Genomic DNA, 25,563 nt, shown 5'->3' on the forward strand with positions numbered 1-25,563 from the left:
CCAGAAGATGGCGCCCGCAGCTGAATCATCCATCCATTTTCCAAACTGCTGAGACAATGTGGCTACATCGTAATATTATTCAGGTATAAATTCCTTTTTGATTGATTACTACTGGAGCTGCCAGTTTCAAATGATTATTAAACAGCAAGCACAAACTATGCAAAAGCAGCAGCCCTTCCGGCACACTCAGTGTCCGAAGTCACTCACTCATTTTCATTCTCTCCTAAGTGAATATGTAGGCTAGGCCTACTATTAGTGGAGTAATATAGGGAATATTGAATGGGGGCGATTTTAAACACAGCCATAGCTACTTGAAGCGGCAAGCCTGCATCCTTAGCCAAAAAAGCGCAACGTTCGCTAACGCTGTGGAAGGGAGACAAGAGGCCATTTTTTAAAATGGATGTCAATGGAGTAATGTTTTCTTCAATGGTAGAGCCAAGGACCCTCATATCTCCCAATTATCCCCAAACCGGAAGTGCCTCCCAGGCGTAACTATTGGTAAGCAGGGTATAAGCGGTTGCTTACGGGCCCGGACCAATCAGGGGCCCGCCCGCGTTACTGGAAGATATTGATTGACAGCCGGGTCCCCCTATCGCATTTTACTACTTTTAGTCTGATCGCATTTTAATTTTTTTGCGAATTGATTTGAATAAATAATGACAACAACATATTTGACTGATCATTAAATAAATGTTTGAAACGAACAATGATGAATTTGGTGTAATTATTTGTTTCGAATTGGGACTGGGGAATCCCCGTGTGAACGCATTGCGTGCAAAACAGTAAAAAACGTTGAACTTGAGACAGATATGGAGAAGTCGTCAAATTTTAAACACAAAAGTGGCTTTCAAAAGCGCAAACGAAAAGAGGAATTTGATAAATTAATTAATAAATTACCAAAAATAGGAAGCTTCTTTAAAAAGATGACACAGAGATCGAGATTGAGATGGAGCAAGAGAGTGAAGCGAGTAAGCACTGAAGCGATTGAGAATGCCCGTGCGCGCTATCTGGATCTTAAGGATATGATTGACAACTTCGCACAGAGGAAGCCCGGAAAATGCATCTATAATGTAAGTGAGCATCTTTTTTTATGTATTTGGACCTAGGACTATGTGTAGCAGTGACAGTAAAAGTAACAATTGTTATAATGGTGCGCCGTCACCAGCAGTTTTTTTGTTTTGTTTTTTTTGGTGCGCGTAGCATCATCACGTGTTGTAGTAGGGGGGCCCGCCTTGATAATCCTGTTTAAGGGCCCGGTGTTGGCTCGTTACACCACTGCCTCCCACAATCTGAAACGCAGTAGATTTCATTAGGAAAAAGTTGGACAATTAAGGAATAATTGTCGAAGGGCAGTTTAATTAATAGAAACAAATAATGTACAGGCGAGGGGGGTAATAAGACCATGATGTGAGGCAGAGTCTGCCTAATTTAAAGGTGGAAAATGTAGGCTGATATTTATGTACTTTTAGATAATCCCATGGTGTTATACCAACCCGGGTTTCACAGAGTTTAAAATAGTCCCAGATTAAAGGTCCTTGCGCACAGAAGGTCCTTGCACACAGAGTCCGAATTTTTCATCTGAAATTTTTTTACGTTAAACAATGAATACTATCTCACGTTGTGTCAATCACATTTACACAGTGCCTCCGAAACTTTCATCCGTCATAAAAAAAATTGGATCGGGTTTGATTTTCGGCGTTTTTCGCATCTGTAGCAAGCATTTTGACAGTTTTTTTGACAATTCAGAGCCACCGAATGACGAATGCAGACGAATGCAAAAAACGCATACGAAAATTTCGAACTCAGTGTGCAAGGTTCATGAGTCTGAAATTCTCGTCCGATATTTTCACTTTTTTTTTTGACAATTCAGAGCCGCCGTACAAGCGAACGCCAAAATTCAGAACTGTTCAGGATCAGTTGGTTCACAGAAATTGGTGGTCTTCTTTTTAATATGTGGCTCCAGTATCGCTAGCAAAGCATCAAACTGAGCCGCTGACATCCTTAAGTAAAAATCCCGCAGCTCCTTGATAAGGAGGTGGAACTCTCCTTCCTCTCTACGCAATCGCAGGATTGGATGGACCCAATATTTTTCCTTTTTTCCTTGAAGACTCCATTTTGTATTGCTTTGCAATTTCTTTCACAACGGATTAATTAAAGCTACACTCTGTAATATTTTAAGTAGATTTTTAGCAAAAAAACACGTTATTTCAAAATTACACGTTCTCATTAATGTGTAATCAACCAACTAATTAAGTATTCTCGTAAGTGTATAATCTGCCATTTAGAATAACGTTACATACGAGCGAGTCGCTCGAATGGCGAAAGCCATGTTGCGCATCCATCTTGAAAATACATTAGACAAAGAGGGACATACAAGCTTCGCCTTTCGCGTTTTTACTGTGACGAATGCGAGAGGGAGATTTGCTCGCGTTTGCCGGCAGATTTGAAATAATACGGCCACCGTAGGAGTTAAAACGCCTTCGGAATGGGAGGAGCTAGAAAGTCATATTCAGTTGGTAGTCATACAATTTCACCGCTAGATGGGAGTAAATCATACACAGTGTAGCTTTAAAATGCATCGGACTCAGTTTGCAATGTTTCTGTGCGTGATGAATTTTTAGGATGACAAATACGAAAAAACGCATACAAAAATTTCTGACTCAGTGTGCAAGGACATTAAAATGCATGTTTGAGCTGTTTTAAAGGGGACATATAATGAAAATCTGACTTTTTCCGTGTTTAAGTGCTATAATCGGGTCCCCGGTGCATCTACCAACCCAGAAAATGTGAAAAGTGACAACCCAGTAACCTTGTTTTGGTAAGCCTTTCTCTACAAGCATGTCAAGAAATAAACCGATCAGATTTCGCTCTCCTTCTGACGTAGGAATGGGATCTTATTATAATATTACCACCCCTTAATCTGCACGTTTCCACCCACGGCGCCGCTGAACACCCACGACAACAGTGTAACCAGTTCTAATTTAATACCAAAAGTTTGAGCAAAGCATGCACACTGTTCTGTCGTTGGCTGCACAGACGTGCACAGAACACTATTTGACCAAAAAATGTCACAGCTGTCTAATAAAGACCTCAGGGAACTGAGTCAAGTTGTGTAAAAGTTAAACATGATGGCACATGCAAGTCAGTGAGGTGAATCAATGTAACTCCACAACAACTACATAAATGTAATCCACTAACCATTCAGAAACATCCAGGCAGTCTAAAAATTGCAACCTATTCCTGAAATTTGACTGAAATGTTCTTGTTTTGTTATTGACTGAGTATCCAAAGGATTGTCCATCTTCTGAACGGGAGCAGCAGCTCATTTGCATTTAAAGGGACACACACATTTCACACCCAAAAAGGGGCAACTTTGACAAGCTATAATAAATGATCGGTGCTATTTTGAGCTGAAATTTCACAGACACATTCTGAGGACACCATAGATGTATATTACATCTTGTGAAAAGGGGCATAATATGTCACCTTTAAATGGAAGCAACTTATACCGACATCTTAAAATATGTCAGTGCCATTGCTTTTCTCAAGATGCACAGTGAACTTTTATAAAAGTTACTTAAAGGGGTGGTATAATGCCCTTTTCACAAGATGTAAAGTAAGTCTCTGATGTCCCCAGAGTGTGTATGTGAAGTTTTAGCTAAAAAAAAAACCCAGATATTTTTTATATAGCACGTTAAAATTGTTGATTTTTTGAGGGTGAGCAAAAACGAACCGTTTTTGTCTGTCCCTTTAAATGCAAATGAGCTGATGCTCCCGGGAAAAGAGGGCGGAGCTTCAAGAGCTCATTATTATCAGCTTCAATTACTTCACACACACATGCACTGAAAATTTCAAAAACTTTTAGCCTTTTATGTTCAAACCGAAGTCAGACAATGATGGAGAGACTCGAGAAGAAGTGACAACATGTAGACAACATTTCTGAATGGTTAGTTGATGAATTTATGTAGTTTGTGTATCTTCTAGTCATTGATTAGCATATTCTGTCTTGATAATCTATAAATCGTGTTCAGGGTTTATGTAAATTTTAGGGTTGGTGATGTCACTAACCCAGAAGGAATGTCGTGTAGTCCCTACCAGTCGTTTGTTGTAGTCCTTAAAAAGCAACTTCTTTAAAAGGAAATATCTCCCTTTGCTTTGAACTTTGAGCGTCATAACTTTGCAGATGTTGTTTATGCTCAAACAGCAACATTACACACTAACTAAAGTTAAAAAATTGAAAGCATAATCAACCACCCCTTTAAATATCCTTATTGAACTTATCCTGGCTTAATCTAAGCCCTGTCTGTGAAACCAGGGTATATTACCTAAGTATATTAGTATGAAGTCAAGGTTTTATGCTTAAAGTGCCCCTATTATGCTTTTTTGAATATTACCTTTCATGCAGTGTGTAATATAGCTGTCTGTGAATGTAATCGGATTGCAAAGTTGTAAAGTCGAAACGAAAAATAAAGTTATTGTCTCCCGAAAGAAAGCATTGACTCCGACCAGCCTAAACGAGTCATCAGGAATTCCAGCCTCACTTCCGTGACCTGACGTAATGCAGTAACACATTTGCATAATGCCCACCTATGGTCTTCACTGGCTGCCTGCAAGCAACGTCTCCTTTGACCTGCCCTCAAACACTGTAGCTGGTTCATGCTGTGTACATGTCGAGAAGACGATGTTTTCTGTCCTGCAAAAGCAAATTCTGTTTGTAAACACTTGGATGGATGAGGATGAGGATGTAAAAAGTTAGTTTTGTATGACACACATTCTTCCTAACCACTAGATGGCTGTATAACTCTTTTATGCATAAATCACCACCTCACAAAAGCTGGCCTGCATTAACCTCCTAAAGTCTGTTTTTATAGATGAAAGTATTTTATTGTTTTATCTGCCTCTATTTTTGTACCATCTTGATAGTGATATGTTTTACAGACATTATACCCATGCAACAAGGTACAGTCATATAAAATATACAATGTCTTGAGATGAAGTCTTTGCAAGTTAAACAAAAATATTCCATTTTATGGTTTATTACAAAATGCTCTTTCATGCAAACACATTTAAAAGTAGATGGTGAAATGAAAGAAACATGCTTGATAAAACCTTTAGAAGATTCTTCTTTTGTGGCTAAATTTATACTTATTTGATGGCATAACCAGCAATGTGTGGTCTGATCATAAAAAACAGAGGAGTTTGGATGTGGCGTAGCTCCAGGTCAGAGAAGCCAGCTGCCTCAATGTGCTTCCAAGTAGCACGGGTTGTCTCACAGCCATCGCCAAAATAGTACCTGACAAACACACAAGAAGTTATAGACTTTCCTATTCTATTGTGGTCATATGCTTTGTTACCAGTATTGTAAATGGATGCATTCTGGTTTTATAATCAAACCAATACCCCCCTCTCCAAATAAACCCATGACTTCCACTTATGTGTTGGTGAAGCAGCAGGAAAGTGAATTAGGGTGACCACCTGGTTATTGCTCTGTTGCAGGACAGTACATGTGATTATGCGGGACACGTGTGTGAGATAAATTGTAAATATAGATTAACATTAGTTGGAATGCCCGTTTCCCATCACATTGGATGATAATGTTTTAAATCGCCAATAAGCTTAATTAATTGTGACTGGCTCTATGACTGGCAATCAATTTGCTCAGGTTTGTGTGATACAATGTAATTGACTGTACTGGACCTGTTTAGACTACTAAATATAATGAACTGAATAACGTTTTTACCAGATTCAGTGCATCATGAATTTGTGTGTTTTTGTTGTAAAATATAATGGTGATTGATTTTATAAACTGTTAACTTTTATTTTATTTTAAACATTTTATTACCAGAATGGCTGAAGAACATGTTGAAAAAAGTAAGTCCAGGTCGAGGGGTCAGACACCACATGTTCCAGGAAGAAAAATGCTCCTCCCTGAAAAACAAAAAAAGTACAATATTTATATTACTCAACCCAGAATTGTGTATTCGAAGACAAGTTGTATAGTTTACAATGATCTAGTATTTAAAAGCTTGAAAACAGTTGTCAACTACTCTGTATGGAGACATTTGCCCTAAAACAAACAGTTGTTTCTAATGGGATTATTGCTGCAAACGGAGATCTACGTGTGGTTGCGTAATGCTGTTACCGTTCATCTCAAATGTAATTATTGTACATTTATTGTACATCTTTAAGTACTCCTTGATGGATTGTGAGTGATAAGATGACAATTTATGAAATGTGACAATACCAAATGAGATGAGATCAAAGGTCCACCTGAGCGCGGACTGTCGTACACTTACAGGCCTTAGAACTCTCTTTGCTTCTTGCAGAACTTTCGGCGTATCATTGACAGAACACAGAACCAGTGTGCACACCACAACATCCACTGAGTTTTCCTCCACCGCCTGTAGATTCTCCCCCGACGCCACTATGAAGCTGTCATATACGAGGTGGTCGTTTTTCGCCATACTTTTCTTCAGGTAGTTTTGGAAATGCGGGTTGGGGTCGATGCATGTGATCCTGCAGCCCGTCGGATAGTGCTCGAAGTTCGCTCCGGATCCGCAGCCCACTTCCAAGATGCGCAGAGAGCCTTTAGTGGGGTAGAATTTGGACAGGTTTCGAAATAGTTCCCTTTTCTTCTCGTTCATTTTGTCATTGTACGATAACGACATTTTATAGACGATTAGAGGAAACACGCGTTTGTAGAAAGAAAAAAGTCCAATCAGCTCCGCAACGTGCAGCGGTAGAGTAAGGACTTTAAATAAAAAAGCGCAAGCGTTCATAAACAGCGTCATTTTTAACAACAAACCTGAGTTACAATGTACAGACAAGAGGGGAGTAGCTGCGCGAACCTTGTGACAACTGACCAATCAGTGTCTTCGACGCATGTAATGTACTCCAGTCAGGGTAGTTCTCCAGCCTGTCAGCAGATGGCGTCCGTGTATAAATAATCGCAGTGGATCCTCTTTTACGCGTAGTGTGGTTTTAGTATTTTTCATTACTAAAAGTTTTAACACTGAAAGAAATGAATAGTAATTTTGAGAAACATGTTTGCAATAAGTTATAAGCAATAAGTTTGCAATATGTTTTGCATAAGCATGTACACAAAAAAGAAATGAAACCTCAACCAAAAGATTTTTTACCAAATAAAAGCTTATTCTACGTGGATTGGTCATCTCATTAAGGGCCAGTACGTTGAGATCAAATGACCAGATGATATCGCAGTTTATCTTGGTAACCATCCTATTACCGGACACTTTCACTTGATTTTAGAAGATGCTTCATCCACATCACTGTGTCGGTAAGTCTAAGACAAGTGCCATATTAGCCAGAACAATAAAACAGACAATATCTGTCATAAGAAATACTGAGTCTATCTATCTATCTATCTATCTATCTATCTATCTATCTATCTATCTATCTATCTATCTATCTATCTATCTATCTATCTATCTATCTATCTATCTATCTATCTATCTATCTATCTATCTATCTATCCTCCTGTCAAATTCACTTATCCCTAAGATCCTCCATGGTGACAGATTAGGATTCAGGGATTTCTTACTTGAGATTAGGTTTACAGTAATATCTTAAGACACTGTAATACTTGGAGGACTACAGTCTTAAAATATTTACATCACAAGCACCTTAAAATGTGTTTTTATTAATCTCTGTTTGCTCTGCAGACAGTGTTATGCTAAGATGCCTTTATGTCCCTTTTGTCTCACACACAAAGTGGGGCTTCAGAACCAAGGACAGTGACCAAACACAGACTTGGCTGGTGGTGCATTGCACAGCAAGGCTTCATCCACTTGGGGCTCATCAGTGAGGACTAGAAAAGATGCTCAGGTGGCCCAGAAGAGGGAGTTGGAGGTAAGCTGAAAGTCTAAAGCTGTTGTTTCCTTTCACTTCCTAACAGGATTAGAGGAAGATTAACTATTGCCAGCAACCCTTGACCACGTAGTACCTGCTTCCACAACCACACTGCCAGAGAACTTGAACCAACCCCACAAATACAAACAATGCTTATTCTTAGCATTATGCACAGCCTATTCTCAAAACACCAAAGCTCCTGATGAAACCTGGACTAGTTTTCCTAACACGTACTATTTTGTGTCCAGACGTTCCCCAGATGTTTTCCTTGAAATCGCTGTTTGTCCTTACATTTTGTTTGTTTTTAAACCCAAACACATAAAACGTGTTGTTGGAACACGTTTTATATGTTGCGTAAATCAGAATTGTTCCAGCCAGGTATAGTAACCATTGTGAAGATATTGAAATGTGACTTGTGTGTGCCAAAGTAGAATTATCACTATTTAATTTGAAAGTCAAGCATTTTCTCTTCTCTTTGATTCATCAGTTCCACAGTGCCATATGATGAGATGCTTAGCCTACTTTCATAAATGCATATTGTGTGTATTGTTCAATGCTCTATAGAACTATTTAAAATAATAATAATAATAAAAACAAAACATCAATTTAAATTGTTCGTAGGCCTACCGTGCAAAATAGGTGAGACATTCAAGTCTTGCATTCTTTAAAATAAAATAATTTTATTTTAATTTAATTATTTAACTGTGTGAATTCCATTTTAACAATTAAATTTGAAACAATTTGACAATTGGTGAGACAGAAATTAGGAGATTAGATTAATTTTACGGAGAAGAGGTAAATATAATTAGACTCGCATCATTGTGATTGATATCCCCTTTTAGCGCTGTTTCGCTTACGTTGCAGCGTTCCCCCCGTCAGTACGGAAGTCGGAAGTAGGGTACTTGTAGACGCTCCCTAACAATTTGCTGAGAGTCATCAATTATGCAGGCTAGCCGTACGCACTGGGAAGGAAGATAGCGGCAACAATATGGCGACATCCGCAGTTTCTCCTGGGTCTTTTAAACATCCTTAGGCACGCAAGATCTACATGGATCGCTCTTAATGCGGAAAAAGTAAGTAGACTTTCTCTTGTCTACAGCCCAAGTGTCGTGCTTTTTTCAGGTGTTTATTGCCCTTTCTGAGCGTGTCTCATACCTGGACTCATCTGCCGCAGAGCGGTCTCTCGCGCTCAGCATCTTTTCTGCTCACATATGTGGATAGGCTTGCTGCAGGAAACACAGGGAAACGCCAATTAACACGCCAGGCACTACTTAACAGCTATAGTGCTGGTCAAATAGAGGCAATGCAACGGGAAAAAGTCTGACTGAGGTAAATTAGGGTGTTGGCCTGGCGCTGGAAACATAACATTAGTCTGTGTCGAAATGTAGAACATACGCATACCATGGGACAGGCAAGTAAGACCGCAGCAAACTTTATTGCAGAGGAATATTGTGCGGACAGACTGACGCAAGACGCAGTATTCAGCATTCAGATGACATATATGACAGCATTTTGCAACGTTACATGTCAAAATCACTAATGTGGCAGTTTTTAGTCCCCCTGCGCCTGCATTCCCCCTCCCTTCGAGTCACCCTCGCCATACTTCATTGGGCTGGACTCTCTAGAATCGGTGTGTTTCCGTTTTTGCCGTTAAAAACAGCGACTACCACCCTTGTTTTCTCACTCACTCCTCCCTAAAGCGTTAGCGGCATGCTGTGCCCGACCGTTTGCGCGGTTGCGGGTTAAATCTCAGAGAGGACGGTCTGACTGCACGGGTGTGGTGCTGAAGCGGACAGGAGTCCCAAATGTTCTTGAAGTGTTCAGATGAGAATGAAATCGGAACCTAGTGAGATAGAAACTCGAGACGTGTAAAACATTGCAGGCACGACTGTCTGAGACGTCAGTGGCGTTGAGATTCAGATGTTTCACAGATTGATTCGCTGGCTCGTGCCTTTGCACGAGCTCCCTTCAGCTCCACTGCAGTATTTCAGCCGAGAGAGTGGGGCCCACGCGTGTACGTCCACATGCCATAATTACCGCAAACAAACTTGGGCATACTAATCTGTGAATCCCATAACATGTAGCGCCTTCAGACGCGCAAAGCTTGTTAGGAGGAGAAATTGCATAAGACATCTGTAAGGGGCCAAAATGGGCGGAAGTATGAATCAATTGAATTGTTTTTGCGATCGCATATGCTTTGTAAATTAGGCTACATTTGCTTTAAAATGGCAAAGACCGTTCACCTGACTAAGCTGCATGTTACTTTTGGTGTAACCAAACAAATATTACAAAGGTAAAATGTGAGATACATTTAATCAAGCAAGGACATATCGGTGTTTATGTGTGTTGAAATATAAAAGGCTTTTATTCTCCACACGGGATAGGCCGATAGGTTCGTCCTCGTGACAGCTGTGCTGCTCCCCTCCCCTCGATGTACAGTGCCAGAGGCCGAACATTCACTTTCCATATCATTTAGTTAAGGACATCAAATACGGAAAAGTCGCTTCAGTCGGGATGTTTCATCATGGCTTGAGGCAGCATCTGTGATCCCCCCCCATCACCCAACCTAGAGGACAAGCGTGAGCTCGCGCCGAGCGGTGCTGAACGGACAGCGCCGCGGAGAACCTGCATTCGACGGCAGTGGATTTGTGTTGGCTTCCTAAAAACAGACGACACTTATTCTTGCCTGATAAGGAATACCTTTGCGCTGGTACCGGAACGTAGCCTACATTTTTACCAGATATGAGAGCAGGCAATGACTTTGCTTGAAGGCACGTAAGTAGCCTATAACCTGTCGAATGGCATCGGTTATTTTGGTTTTAATGTGTAGGTGTTTAACTTGGAGCAATCGGTAAGTGGAGGGCGTACCATTAAACAGCATAATTTTTCTGTAACCAGTGCTGGCAGAACAGCGTAGTCTATAGGGAAGAAAATGCAGGAGTTTTGTTAAGGTCATTGTGTGTATTGTCAGGGCCTGTCTATCTGATGTATCACCTTGAGCTGAGGCGTCTCTTCACTATCCCAGGAAGGAGACTTGGAGGTTGGACACAACCAGCGTGTAACTTAAAACGCATGTCGTTTCTTTTGTCCAAACTGTTCATTAAAAAATTTTTTTTTTATTTTTTTTTTTTACTTTGTTACTGTACCTAAAGCATATATGGCAAGCTGTTTTAATAATTATTCATTAACTTGTATCTATTTTTATGTTTCTAATAATAGTTTTTTTTTAATTCTTAATTATAATTATGATTGAGTGGTCCAATTGTGACTAGTATCTTATACAATGTTGCAGCTATAACTATTTATTATTAACTAGTAGTTATTCTATTGTTTCTTGTAACTAAGAAATAAGTTGTACTTCCCAATGAATAGTAAAACTGGTACCAGCAATAATAGGAATACATAGATGGAAGTAAATTCTTGATTTCTGAACCAAGAAGTAGCAAAGAAATAAGTACTAGTTTATGGACTGTCTTGCCTATTAACGAACAAGTACTAGAATCTAATGAATATTGAATAATGAAAAAATTAAATGCTAAAATAAATGCTACTTAAATAATTCTATTTTAAATGAATAAATGTTCAAATGACTTGCCATAGTCGAACAGGAAGCGTTGTGTTTTAATGATGATAAAGTCGCCCATCATAAAGAGCAATGTCACGTGACCATGGGCACTTTACTATTGATTTGGCCCGTGCTGACTTAACTGAATCAGTTTTTGGTGTATAAATAATTAACAGACTGTGTCATTAAGGATATAGAGAACAGGGATTCAGCATTGGACATATAAAACAATCCCACGAAAAGACAAGTGATAAGACAATCGTTGACGTTGGCTGTTAGGTTTAATATATTTAAAAGTGAATGTGAAGGAATGCGATGTCTGTATGACAATGCTTTGGTTGATTTCTGTACTGTCATAAGCTTTCAGCACATCATACAGCACTTACATTAGTAAAGATTTGTGGATGTATGGAGATGATGGTGTGCAAACATGCGGCTACATTAATCAGTTGAAGAGGGCATTATGGCAGTATTATGTGCATTTAAACAAAGCATCTCTCATACATGTTTTTCTTATTTTTGCTTGTCTAATTAATTTAGTACTAGAAAAGGTTAAATGTCCTAGAAAGGACCATAAATGCAAGTCAGCTTTGCAGTACAAAATGCATGTAAAAGGACATTCTGGAAAAGGAATAGCCCAGTTTTGTGGAGCCTGAGGGACTAGGCTGGGACTGACACTGCGACACACACCTGGAACACAGGAGAGTGTGACTAAGTAGTACTTATGTCATTTGGAGATTTTCCTGCACATTTGTGATAAATCTCTTTGAATTGGATTCTCCAACAAAGCTCCACCGGGGAAGTAAATTTGTTAACCTGCAATAAAACTGCTAAAGCAAGTTTAGTGGGCAAATTGTACAGCATTTCATGAGTGCAAGTGATTTTGTTTGATTGGAGTAAAGAGTTTGATGTGCAACATTGTTTTTGTTGCAACTGTGTTTAAAACCAAAGTCAGCCGATATGGGACTTCAATGACTGATAACTTGAATGTTACTTGCTCCAAATCAGCATATTAGGATGATTTCGGAGATCATGTAACACTGAAGACTTGAGTAATAGCTGCTGAAATTGACATTACAAGAAGAAATTATCATTTAAAATACATTAAAAACATAAAAAAATAAGTGTTTTTATGACAATCTTTATTGACAGACACATATTGTGCCACAAAACTTTACAGTGCTGTTTTTTTCTGTATTATTTAGGAAGTTCAGTCAGAAACTGGATCCTGTGCTGGAGATTCATTGTCAAGTCACTAAAAGCCAGCACACGGATACACAAATGCATCTTTGCAATAGAAACGAAGTAAGATACAGTATCAGGTGAAATAGTTCCCGTAAGAACATAATACATCACAAATGTGACATGACAAATTTGACTTGACATTAATGTTGTCTTTGAATTTGTTAAGACTGCACTCTCTTGAGCAGCCAAACATCCTGCAAATGAGATTACGGACTAAAGCAAACATTTGCATAATGAGATAAAATCTTGCACAGAATTCTCAGTTTTCTATTATCTGAGATGAAAAACCACAACAGCCAGAAAGTGTTAAGTCTGCATAGTGTGTATAATGTTTTACCTTAGTAATAAAATAAGTAATAAGTGGAGAGTTTGTGATATGTGATCCACAAACACCTGATTAAATGTGGAGATTTCCATCTGAACGACATTACAGAATAAATCCATAAGGGGCAGATTAAATATGTCTGAATTGATAGAATATTTAATATAATGTTGTTTGGAACGGGCTTCATGACATCATATGGACTGGAATATTAGTTATATAATCCAGGTCATCACAGAAGGTTGATAAGGGCAGTAATGCAGTTATGACCTTAGCCTCTAATGTACAGTCTCTCTTGTTCTCTGTCTCTCACTCTCTCTCTCATGCACACACACATACAGGTTGAGCCTCCAGTGCTGCAGCGCATTTGGTATTATTCTGCTTGGTCATCTATTTCTTAATGGATGTAATGAATGTGTGTGTGTTTGTGTGTGTGAGTATAAGAGTGAGAAAAAGAGCAAGAGGGAGAGCTGCAAAAGAGGATGACCAATAACACAGGCCACTGAAATCAATGGATTATTCGCAAACACACACACACACACACACACACACACACACACACACACACACACACACACACACACACACACACACACACACACACACACACACACACACACACACACACACACACACACATACACACACACAAATATGCTTGAAAAATAGAAATGTTTTACATTTGTTTTGTTTGTGTGTGTGATCATGTGCTTTGTTGAACTTTTACGACTTTTGAACTTTGAATTTTAATTTCTGTTATTTTTCTTTCCTCGTTGTTCCCTTTCTGCATCTGTCTGGGTGCCTCCCTCTCCCTTCCTTTTCCTAGAGCTGGCTGTCCTGAATGGCTTCTAAATAAAAAGGACTCTGCTGCAGGATGACAATATGGCTGCGCAGCTGCTTGCACCTCCAGGCCCCGATAGCTTCAAGAAGTTCACCCATGAGTCTTTGGCCAACATCGAGAAGCGCATCGCTGAGGAGAAGAAAAAGAAGCCGGTTAAGCCCAGATCTGACAGCAGTCACCGTGATGACGATGATGACAACAAACCGAAGCCCAACACTGACCTGGAAGCAGGGAAGAGCGTGCCCTTTATTTACGGGGACGTCCCCTCCAAAATGTTGGCTATTCCCTTGGAGGACATAGACCCCTACTATATGAACCAGAAAGTGAGTGAACTTTGAGCCTGTTAAAACTCATCCTCCATGCAGGTGGAATACAGTTACCCTCATTATGGTGAAGTAAGAAGTGTTCAGGGCGCTTCGCTCTCCAGCATTTGGTAGAAAAAGATTGGTAGTGGGAAGGTTTGGAGATGAATCAAGGAGACTAATGTTACATACTTTGTATATTAGGATGAATGAACAGATAAGATGAGATGGTAACAAATAAGAATAATGATTTCTAAAAACAAAACTCAACTAAAGACAAAAAATATGGTTAGTAAAGATTTTTGTTGAGATTGATTTGATTTGTTTTGCTGAGATTTCTCGAGATGGTCCTCACTGCAGAACATGAAATCCACGGGGAGGAGTCGGATCTAGATCCAACTCCTCCCACCTTACATACACCTAAACCTACCCATCTTCACCCCCTGATCCCTAAACCTACCCATCTCCACCCCTTAATCCCTAAACCCACCCCTAAACCTACCAATCTCCACCCCTTAATCCCTAAACCCACCCCTAAACCTACCCATCTCCACCCCTTAATCCCTAAACCCACCCCTAAACCTACCAATCTCCACCCCTTTATCTGGATCCAACTCCGCCCCCCGGATCTCATGTTCTGCATTGAGGTGCTACTGGATTTCTCAGCAAAAGTTGACAGCTGACCGTTCAAAATATATGTAAAATGAACTGAGTGAATTGCAGCCAGGAACTTATTGCTCGCACATACGAAACATACAAGAGACCGAATGTGATTTAGTGTGAACTCACGGCAAAGTTCTTTTTCTTTTTTTGCTTGGAAGAAAAAAATCTTTGCTGCAATATACTGTGAACGAACATCCCAACGCGGCCCACGCTGCTGAGAGTAATGTTTAGATAAATATGTGCTTTCAAAATAAAAATGAGAAAAACAACAGTTAAGAAAGCATTTAGCGATGTGGATATGTTTGCACCAACTCTGCAATTCACTGGCATCATGTCCGCTTAATCTCGTTTCTTTACATCAAAGAATGGCTGTTTCGGCATTATCCTGAACATTGTATAAGCATTCATTTCATGTGTCATTGAACGAAAGAGAGGCTCTCAGGAGCACGCATAACCGCCACATCCTTTAGATTTTCCCGGCAAAAACGTCCCGAGCCCTTCACATAAAAACAGGCTTTCATAGACAACATAGGAAATCGAGGAAGATCTCGTTTTTTAGGTTCCGTTTCAAGCTGTTCACACCTTGGCAATAAAAATGTGATTAACACGTGTCGGGGGGGTGTGTGGCTTTAACAAAGCGCACGGCAATGGAGAGTTCACAATAGTCTTTTATTAAACAAAAACTCAAGGTAAACATGCAGGAGAATAACTAGGAGATTATGTACAACCACTACTCAAATAACACCAACGAGACCAAACGCAGAACTGAGGAAACTCAGGGTTTAAATACATGGAGAGAGATAATCAACTGAACAGAAAAAGGTGTGTGGAAGTGATTAAAAACCAAGGAAACTAACTAGGAAAACAGTACACGGGAAAAACGGGAACATAGCACTGACTGAAAACGAAACCAAAACACAGTGAAACTAAATAGATCTAAACAGAATGGCATATGAATATGAAAATGGCATAGAATGCATAGTTATTAACTAATGCACACTGAAGTGATCTGTTTGGTAAATTGTGATCTTCCAGTGTCAGAATGTACAGTATGAATCTTGAATTTAAGGCAATGATTGATATATACAAATATTATTTGTATGTATATATTTTTCCTATTCCATATCAACAGACAGAGTGGGACATTTATTTTATTTATTTATTTTTTACTGTAGATGTTGGTGGAGTTATTTTTATTTATTTATTTTTAGTCTTCGACTAAGATACTTTGATATTTATGTATTTACTATGAGATGACTTAAAAGTTATTTTTTCTGTGGCTTGAGCGGTGCGACCACATCAGCACCTCCTTGTTGGCACACTAGAGGTGTGTGTTACATAACTGAGCACAGTGTACCATGTGCTATATAGTGGGAGTTGAGGAGATTTTTTTTTAAGATAGAAAATTAGTTGAGGAAAAAGAATTGGTCTTGTCTGCCTTTTCATCATCTGTTGAACACTGTACCTATATCCACCTCCCATTAATAGAGATAATGTGCATTGTTCCCAGCATGTTCCATCCATATTACATCCCCTTTTTGGCCCTCCCTCCTCCCTCTCCCTCTTGGCAGTGGTATGTTTTTGTGTGAGGGGGTTATAACTGCAGCAGCTGTGGTACACTCATGCATTGTGGGGAAGGGTTAAAGTGAATAAAGAGATGCAAGGAAGAAGTGCAGAGTTGCAGTTCTACTGGTCCCTTGAGAAGTGGGGTGAAAAAGCCATTCAGAATGGCATGGGCGTATAAACCTACAGAAAGCCATGTACTCATGTGTGTATGTGATTGAGAGATATGGGATGCAGTTTCCTAATGGCTGTTATTGCACCAGCTGTGTGTGAGGCTTTGACCTTTGGAAACGGAAGTAAAAAAAAAGGGATATTTCAGGTTTTCATAGAGAGATACTTTAATGGATGATTTATGACTTTGGTGATTGATTATATCTTGTTCATAGCATGTTTTGAATCTATATTCTTCTGCTATTTATTTTATTTTATAGATAAGGAGTTACTTTTATTATTTGTAAGATGAGTGATTATATTTTTTTATACCATATTTTGTATCTGTATTATTACCCTCTTTTTTTCTTCTTTTTTTTGGATAAGTAAATAGTTTAATGGATTGTTATTATTACTATGATTAGTGATTATTTTGTTTAAACCATATTTTGTATCTGTATTATTACCCTATTTTATTTTGTGTTTCATTTTATTATTATATATATATTATTTTTTTTAGATAAGTAAATTTAAATGTAATGGATTGTTTATTATTACTATGATTACATTTGTTTAGACCATATTTTGTATCTATATTATTACCCTATTTTATTTTGTTTTGTTATTTCATTTTATTACTTTTATCTTTACCTCTTTCCTTTAATTTGTTTTTCTTGATTTCTTGTATTTCTTTATTAACTGCCTTTGGCAATACAGAGAATATTATCAGTTATATCATTATACCAACTTTTACTATCTGGATGGATGGATGGATATCCATCCATCCATCCATCCATCCATTCATCCATCCATCCATCTAGAGAGTGAAAGTTGGTATAATGGTATAACTGATAATATTATCTAATATAGACAGACAGACAGACAGACAGACAGACAGATAGATAGATAGATAGATAGATAGATAGATAGATAGATAGATAGATAGATAGATAGATAGATAGATAGATAGATTTGGTGCATCTTGAAAGTATTAAAAAAAGATTGAGAAGTGTTAGTTAGCATTTGGATGGGGGTGTTGGTCATTTGAGTCTTTACAGTAAGTGCATTCAGTGACGTCGAGTAGATCGGATGTACTTGGAGTTAAGTGCAACAGTGATGCTATATCCAGTTTTTTCCACTATTGAACCCCTCCACCCCTTCTCCCCCTCTCTCTCTCTCTCTCTCCCTCCCTCATCCACCTCCCCCGCAGCAGTTCCCTCAGCTCTTGTCCACATCTTCATGTCTCTCTGGCTCTCTTCTCTGTAGATGATGAAATTTTCAGTAGCTTTGCAGCATATCACTTAGGCTGTCAGAAGGAAAGACCAATAGGCTGCATTGTGTGTATGCAGGTGTTGACATAAGGGTGTGATCACATGTACGTGAACTTTGAGTTCATGTTTTAGTTTCTCTCATATGTATCCACATTATCATCCCCAAAAGTGTGATCTTGCAAAATCTCTGGTCTTTTATAGAAACAAGGACAAAGGGTTGAAGTCACAGTTGGCACTATACTAGTGTTATGATCATGGATTATTTGGATAGAACTGTTGTGGCCTGATGACACTTGCTGTGAAATTAAGATGGAAAAATCATGTGTTTGTCGCTCTAATTTTAACATCGTGATAAACATGATGCTCATAAATATGAAGATTTAGAAAAGATGAAAAAAAAATTATTTTGTATTTTTAGGCCAGGATATTGAGAGCTTCAGCTATGTCCTCAGTGAAGAGTGCAGCATTGTGAGAGTGGGAGCTCCCGCCAGCGGAGGAAGCCCACAGTCTGTCGCAGTGTGTGTATGTGTGTGTGAGAGAGAGACTCTGGGGAAACCAGTGCTCAGTATTCAGTAACACATGGAGCCTTCTGGGCGGTTCGCAGCTTTTGCTAGTGTGACAGTCTTTGGGATCCTGTGCCTCAAAATGACAGCTGTCTTCAGAAGGACGACACAGCGTTTTCTCTCTGACATACGCTATATCTTTTAAATTATGATTTTGTTAAGCAGTACTTTTGTTAAGTGGTATTTGACATGATTAAATGCACAGACAGACACACAGACAAATACATTGAATAAAAGGAGATGGAGAAATAGAGAGAGATAGGGAAACTCTGAGGTTAGGGCGTTCATTTTGTCCTCCTTCAGACAGATGTCTATTTTTAATCTAATTAGATTCCAGGAAGATTCTCATCCGCTCGACACTGTGTGTGTGTGTGTGTGTGTGTGTGTGTGTGTGTGTGTGTGTGTGTGTGTGTGTGTGTGTGTGTGTGTGTGTGTGTGTGTGTGTGTGTGTGTGTGTGTGTGTGTGTGTGTGTGTGTGTGTGTGTGTGTGTGGTGTTCAGGTATACCCTAAGTTATGAGGACGAAATGTCCCAACAAAGACAGTATCCAATATTTTTTAGTTTTCTGTGATGGGTAGATTTAGGGTTAGGGGATAGAATATATAGTTTGTACAATATAAAAATCATTATGTCTATGTAATGTTCCCATAAAACATGGAACCCAACATGTGTGACTTTAGTGGTGTTTTGTGTGACATAAAAAATACTATTCTATGTGTGTATCGCAGGGTTAAAGAAATATTGTCTTAATTAGTATTTTGTCTTGTTTTCCAATAAAAATATCTAAACATCCTTAAAACAAGAGAAATTTATTTGAAGATAAAATGCAAAAGGTATTAAGACTTTAATAATATATATAATTAAAATTACATAAGATATTGACTTTTCTAACAATATATCTAAGTATAAATATATATATACATATATATTACCCCATTGGCAAATAAAAAATTTAATTAAATTAAATATACATAAAAAAAATTAATAATAATAATTACTAAATATGTAAACACACAATTTTACTTCTTTGACATTAAGTCTGTATATATGTGTGTGTGCACCTGCAACGACCTGGATTCCAGTGGTTTCAGTGATGAGGATTTGGATGAAGGTTCTCTTGTCTCTTTTTCTTACATTATGTAGGATAAAAGGAGCTTTGCAGGGCTTTTGACCCACCCTCCTTCCTTTCTTCCCTCCCCCTCCCTCTCTTTTTCCCTGTCCCACACACACTATCTGGAGTCAGCACTTCTGCTTCTGATGGATCGCAGTGTTAGCGGTTAGCATTAGCGTTAGTATTACAGTTTGAGTTCCTGTAAGAGGTCCATTTCTTTGCCAGAGCTCACTGCGGTTGTTTTAGCTCAGTTCGAGTAAATAATTCCCTATTTGGGTTTTAATAGGCTTGATTTAGAAATGGTCTTTGACCTGAATGTAATTCAGAATGAATGAGATTTTTTTTTTTTTTTTTTTTTGAGAAAATGTTATGTGGGTGTATTAAGATATTGTATACATTTTGCAAGTTTATTTTGAATGCAGCTGTAATTTTTGGATAAAGTCAAAGTTCTTGTCATGTTAACCTGTCATATACAGTATGTTGTTTATTGCAATTGCTCATCTTGGTAATTTTTTTGTGAATGACTGTGCTGTCTCACCATAAAGACAGATATATATAGCTAACATATCTTCCTCTCTTTTTCTCCCCTTCCTCTTTTTCTCCCCAGACCTTTATAGTTCTTAACAAAGGAAAAACTATCTTCCGGTTCAGTGCCACGCCCTCGTTATATATCATTAGTCCTTTTAACCTATTCAGGCAAATAGCAATTAAAATTTTGATACACTCATATCCTTTTTTCAGTGCTCCAAACATTGTCCATGTTCTTATGATTGTGCTTTATTGGGTTTATAGGTTTCATCAGTTACACCCTCTGTATCACAGTACATGGTTTTTCACTTGAACTATTTCACTTAAAGGCCCACTGAAATGACTTGAATCACGCAGCATTATTCAGTGTGTTGACGTAATTTCCACTGAAACAAGACAGGGGGTGACATATCGAACAGCTCCTCCCCTTTTTAAAAATAGCCAATAGCGTTGAGTTTATATCACTGCTCGGCCAGAGCTCGGTAAAGCAGCAGTTTCCTCTTAATCTCTAACCGTTTCTCCTCCTAATCTCCTCCATATCGCTTTAAAATATAGCATTCTATGCAGAATTCAAATGGGTCTGATACGTTTTCTGGTCTGCGAATGAGAGTTCCGAATGAAAGCTCATAGTGCTGTGATATAGACGGTGATTTTAAAGGCCATTAATTATATGGAAGTTAAGAACATACTACTTCCTCATAGAACTGCCTATGTCTTCAACCAACAATTGACCTCTGACCCCAGAGTTTGCTACATAACATCATGAAATTATTAGGATTTTGTATTGATGTCCCTTTTTCCTTCATAGTTATGATATCTAATCAATATTTATGACATCACCTTAGAATTTCCTTAACTACTTCTTACAGTTTTCAGCATGATCATCATGTGTACAATTTTGACAAATTGTGTCTTCATGACATTCAGCAATCCTCCAGAATGGTCCAAACAAGTAGAGTAAGTATTCTATTCTATTTCTATTCTATTCTATTCTATTCTATTCTATTCTATTCTATTCTATTCTATTCCATTCCATTCCATTCCATTCCATTCCATATTCTAGGGATGGGCATTTTTGTCAATTTTTTATTTCGAGTACTGATAGGTCTCAAAAACGTTTTTAATTAAAACACTGTCATGAAAATGAATGTTGACCAATAAAAATATGACCTGAAAATATGTAACTACTAAAAATAACACTACTATATCAATAATGCATCAATGTTTTCAAAAAAGAAACATCTATCTGCACAAAAGGGCGCAAATGCAAGTGAACTAGCCAGAAAGTCTTATTCCCATTGTGGATGCGCTCTTCCCGGCAACACGGGCAACAAAAGTACAAAGAATTCACAACATTCTTTAGTGTTTGCTTTATAATGTTATATACAGTATATGGCAGATTAGCGCTGCACATCTTGCACTTAATTGGATTTTCATCTACTTTCTTTGCCTGCGTGTTTTTGAAGACATGACGAGAAATCATTTTAATGAAAAAACAGGCTTACTGTTGAAAACATATGAGAAAAAATAACACTGCTGGATTATTAATAAAATCATCAATGTTTTTGAAAAAGAAACATCTAAAAGGAGAATGACTGTCTCAAATAACCCAGTCATAGTCAATAATGTTGGGCATTGCTGTTTTAGCTGATGCCAAGAGTTAATGAACACCAGTAAACTGAAAGGCTTTGCTAACTGGTTAATAAACTTTTGCACTTTATTAGACTTTATTTCACCAGTCCGGACTGCCTGGTGTCCTAATGCTAACCTAGCAGACCTCAGGTACTGCCCAAAATGCCCCAATCAGAAAAAACTGAAATATATATTTTTAAAGTCCCCATGAACTGGAATTTGAAACTGACTTTATTTTAAACTCTACAGTGTTGTGACATTTTTCCAAGTGAAACAGAATATTGAATAGAGGGCGGGGTTTTACTTTAGCGTGCCTCCTCTCCATCCTTCGCTCATAGCAGACTGACGGTTGGAGGGGAATGGTTAAGGATATTCAACCCATGCCGTGCCGTCAAACTGACATCATCAGAGAAGGAACGCCATTCCAGAGCGGAAGCAAATTTTGATTAAAGATTACCACGACAAACAATTTTCTTCTGTGTATTAATTTACACTGATGAATCGTTCAACACAAGACTAGTAATGTGCGCTAACAAAGTAAATAGGGTTAATTTTGATTTCAAGACGACTTTAAAGTCACGGCGACTTTATGATTTCATGATCGAACGCCACTGTCAGGTCCGAGAACTGGAGTACTTGTGCACATCCCTAATTTATTCTATTCTATTCTATTCTATTCTATTCTATTCTATTATATTCTATTCTATTCTATTCTATTCCTATTCCTATTCCTATTCCTGTCCTGTCCTGTCCTGTCCTGTCCTGTCCTATTCTATTCTATTCTATTCTATTCTATTCTATTCTATTCTATTCTATTCTATTCTATTCTATTCTATTCTATTCTATTCTATTCTATTCTATGCAAATGTTCCTCATCAAATGTGACTGTAATATTATTTATGATTCATGCGCAGAGTTATTCATGTTATTTAATAATAACATTGTTATAGCAAAAACGGTTAGAAGTTCAAAGATCATATATTTAAACTGAACCAGCAACCACTCCAGTGTGAGTGCTTGTAAAGCTGGGCTTAAATTGTTAGCCGAGTGACAGGCTAATGAATGGCTAGAAGGAAGAAAATGCTGAAGACAGTGTGAGCTCCACTTGGAAATTTGGCCAATCCTAAAAATTGCTGGGTCTATTTTTGGGGTAACTGGGGGTGATGGAGTTTTGTGGGAGTTCTTAACCAATAGTAAGCTTGGTTCCAAAACCTAACAAGCTGCCTATAAAAACAGCATTATAGGACATCTTCTTAATTATACTGCCTCCTGAGACACTAAAAGGTTAAATTCTAAGGCAGCATCACATGTGCCCTCTGTGCTGTAGCAGATACCATGATGCCCTGCGTAATGAAGGTCAGTGAGGGAGAGAGAAATATTAATTATAAACAAACCGATACTTTATTTAATAACGAAAAGTATCAATAAAAAATAAAAACAAAAAAATAAATCTAAGCATGCGATTTATTTATATGCATTCATTTTATTGCACTCTGTCAGGTACACCTTCACAGGAATCTACACTTTTGAGTCACTCACAAAAATTGTGGCTCGAGGTTTCTGTATAGATGGCTTCACCTTCCTCAGAGACCCCTGGAACTGGCTGGATTTCATGGTCATCTCTATGGCGTAAGTATAATCCTTTTGTAATTCAAACATTAATGAAACATTTCGATAATGTTGCACTTAAAATCTGTTTTTGCATGCAATGATTACAGGGGCATAACACTCTTGTGTGCAGCATTGACTTTTAGACTATAGCGGAGCCTCAGTTGGTCCCAACTTTGCATTCAAGGAATATGGTGTTATCATTTAGTAAAATTATTAGAAGATAAATCATCAAATAAATAAACCGACAAAAAAATTAAATAACAGCTTTAGCATTCCATCCTTATAGCCTACTATTTGCAGTGATTTGAAATGGGCTCTGCAATTTTTTTGGAACTTTCTCACTTGCATCCATGTCCCAAAAAGGCAAGCTTCTCCACTGAGTGTAGGGCAGTTTTAGACCAACTTAAACATCTAAAAGATTTCAATAACATGCAAATTATTTGAGTATTAAAAAGCATGAACATTCTAACAGTCTGACAATGATAGTTTTGCACAGTAGAGGTGTGAGAACAGTTTGAAATTGAATGATTAATCGATACCATGACCTTTATTTAGGTTATAAGATGTCTTTTAAGCCTTGATGTCATGCTTGCACAAAAGAGTGTGTGTGTGTCTGTGGTCTTACATGAGAGAGACAGAGGCTTTTTTGTCATGCCTCTCATAGGTGGTAGATGGGAGTTCAAAGCTCAAAGATGACAATGTCTGTGCTCATACCTCTGTGTATGTGTGTGTACATATATACTGTGTGTCATAACACTCTCTTTCTTTCTGAACTTTGATTCGTCTGTTCATCGCTCCTCTTCTGTCCCTATCTGCATTCATCCATTTCTCTGGAGGGCAGCCATTTTCATCTTATAAAGACAACCCTTGCTCCTAAAAAGTTCAATTCTGAAATTGAGAATATGGTGAAATAACAATTTTTAAACAAGATTTAAACGTGTTTTTGTTTCCAGGTATAAAATGTATCATGAATTCTATGACATGTTGTGGGAATCTGAATATTGTTCATGTTTGATTGTTTTTACTTTGACAGTAAAGAAATGTTCCGGGTTCAATAGAAGGAAAGCTCTATGGACAGTATGCTGTCAGTTACCACAGAAAATAATTTCAACTTCAATTTGTAAAAACAGGAAAAATACAGTAATGCTATTACAAGTCTATTGGCAAGGCATTACACTGGAATAAATGCCACAAGATTTAAATTCTTACGCTGGGATCACATTGTGTCGAAATTACTGTAATTACAAGATAGCAACTCTAAGATTGTAATTGGAGCCATTCAAGTCCCTGTCTTCAGAAATAATTGGTTTCTAAGGCAATGCTCATAATGCCATGGATCCATGTGTGACATTGCAAATAGTTTAATCGTTACATTAATCCACTTCTATATGGAATAATTGATTTTTTTTTCTGTTTTTAAAAGAAGTCTCTTATACAGACCAAGGTTGCATTTATTTGATAATATACAGTAAAAAAAAAAAATATTGTGAAATAATATCAAATAACCATTTTCTATTTCAATATGTTTTTAATTATTATCAGTTAATATTGGTGCTAAATTATTAATAATTGTTCTTATTATTATCAATGTTGAAAACTGCTGCTTAATATTAATATTTTTGTAGAAAGCGTGATGCATTTTTTGATGAATTGACAGTTCAATGAACAGCTTAAAAAATAAAATAAAAATAGAAATCTTTTGTAACATTATAAATGTCTTTACTGTCACATTTCTTACCCCAGACTATTGAATGGTACTATATCTTGGTTTCAACAAAAAACATTAAGCAGCAAAATCTGTTTTCAACATTGATTATAATAAGAAATGTTTCTTGAGCACCAAATCAGCTTATTAGAATGATTTCTGAAGGATCATGTGACACTGAAGACTGGAGTAATGATGCTGAAAATTCAGCTTTCGTCATAGGAATACATTACATCTTAAAGTAGCCTATATTAAAATAGAAAGCAGTTATTTTAAATTGTAACAATATTTCACAATATTACAGTTTTTACAATATTTCTTATCAAATAAATGCAGCCTTGGTAAGCATAAGAGGCTTCTTTCAAAAATGTTAAAAATCTTATTTATTAAATTTATTTTTGCATGACAAGTCAAGTGAGAGATCTTTCAGAGTTTTGGACCTGCAATTACAAGTTCAACGAAAATGTGAATGTTTTTTTCTAGTCTAAAACTTGTAATTACAGTAATTCTAAGATGAAGCATGGAACCTGGAACATTGTTTTTATGTGATATATTTTTACTATACTTAATTTATCTTGTGAATCATCATCTTCCTTCACTGCTTTTTCATCCTGTACCTCTTC

General features: G+C 37.6%; 2 protein-coding genes across 5 annotated transcripts in view; one reads left to right on the forward strand and one right to left on the reverse strand.

The window, feature by feature from the left end:
• Positions 1 to 5,020: 5,020 nt before the first annotated feature.
• On the reverse strand, positions 5,021 to 6,856 carry LOC309513720 (thiol S-methyltransferase TMT1A-like). The gene is made up of 3 exons (XM_082189698.1): positions 6,297 to 6,856; positions 5,843 to 5,928; positions 5,021 to 5,293 (listed from the first exon to the last, which is right to left on the reverse strand). The coding sequence occupies exons 1-3, from the start codon at positions 6,789 to 6,791 to the stop codon at positions 5,146 to 5,148; spliced, it is 729 nt and encodes a 242-aa protein (XP_082045824.1). The 5' UTR covers positions 6,792 to 6,856; the 3' UTR covers positions 5,021 to 5,145.
• Positions 6,857 to 8,806: 1,950 nt separating this feature from the next.
• The window catches only part of scn8ab (sodium channel, voltage gated, type VIII, alpha subunit b), a 55,810-nt gene continuing 39,053 nt past the window's right edge, over positions 8,807 to 25,563 (forward strand). For all 4 annotated transcript variants that reach the window (XM_082190296.1, XM_082190298.1, XM_082190295.1 and 1 more), the window contains exons 1-5: positions 8,807 to 8,942; positions 13,828 to 14,165; positions 20,072 to 20,189; positions 20,859 to 20,949; positions 23,125 to 23,253. In XM_082190296.1, coding sequence (XP_082046422.1) covers positions 13,884 to 14,165; positions 20,072 to 20,189; positions 20,859 to 20,949; positions 23,125 to 23,253 — 620 coding nt within the window. In that variant the 5' untranslated portion in view covers positions 8,807 to 8,942; positions 13,828 to 13,883. The remainder of the gene's footprint in view (positions 8,943 to 13,827; positions 14,166 to 20,071; positions 20,190 to 20,858; positions 20,950 to 23,124; positions 23,254 to 25,563) is intronic.

Source organism: Leuciscus leuciscus (genome assembly GCF_965113295.1).
Source record: "Leuciscus leuciscus genome assembly, chromosome: 14".
NCBI classification, from domain to species: Eukaryota; Metazoa; Chordata; class Actinopteri; order Cypriniformes; family Leuciscidae; genus Leuciscus; species Leuciscus leuciscus.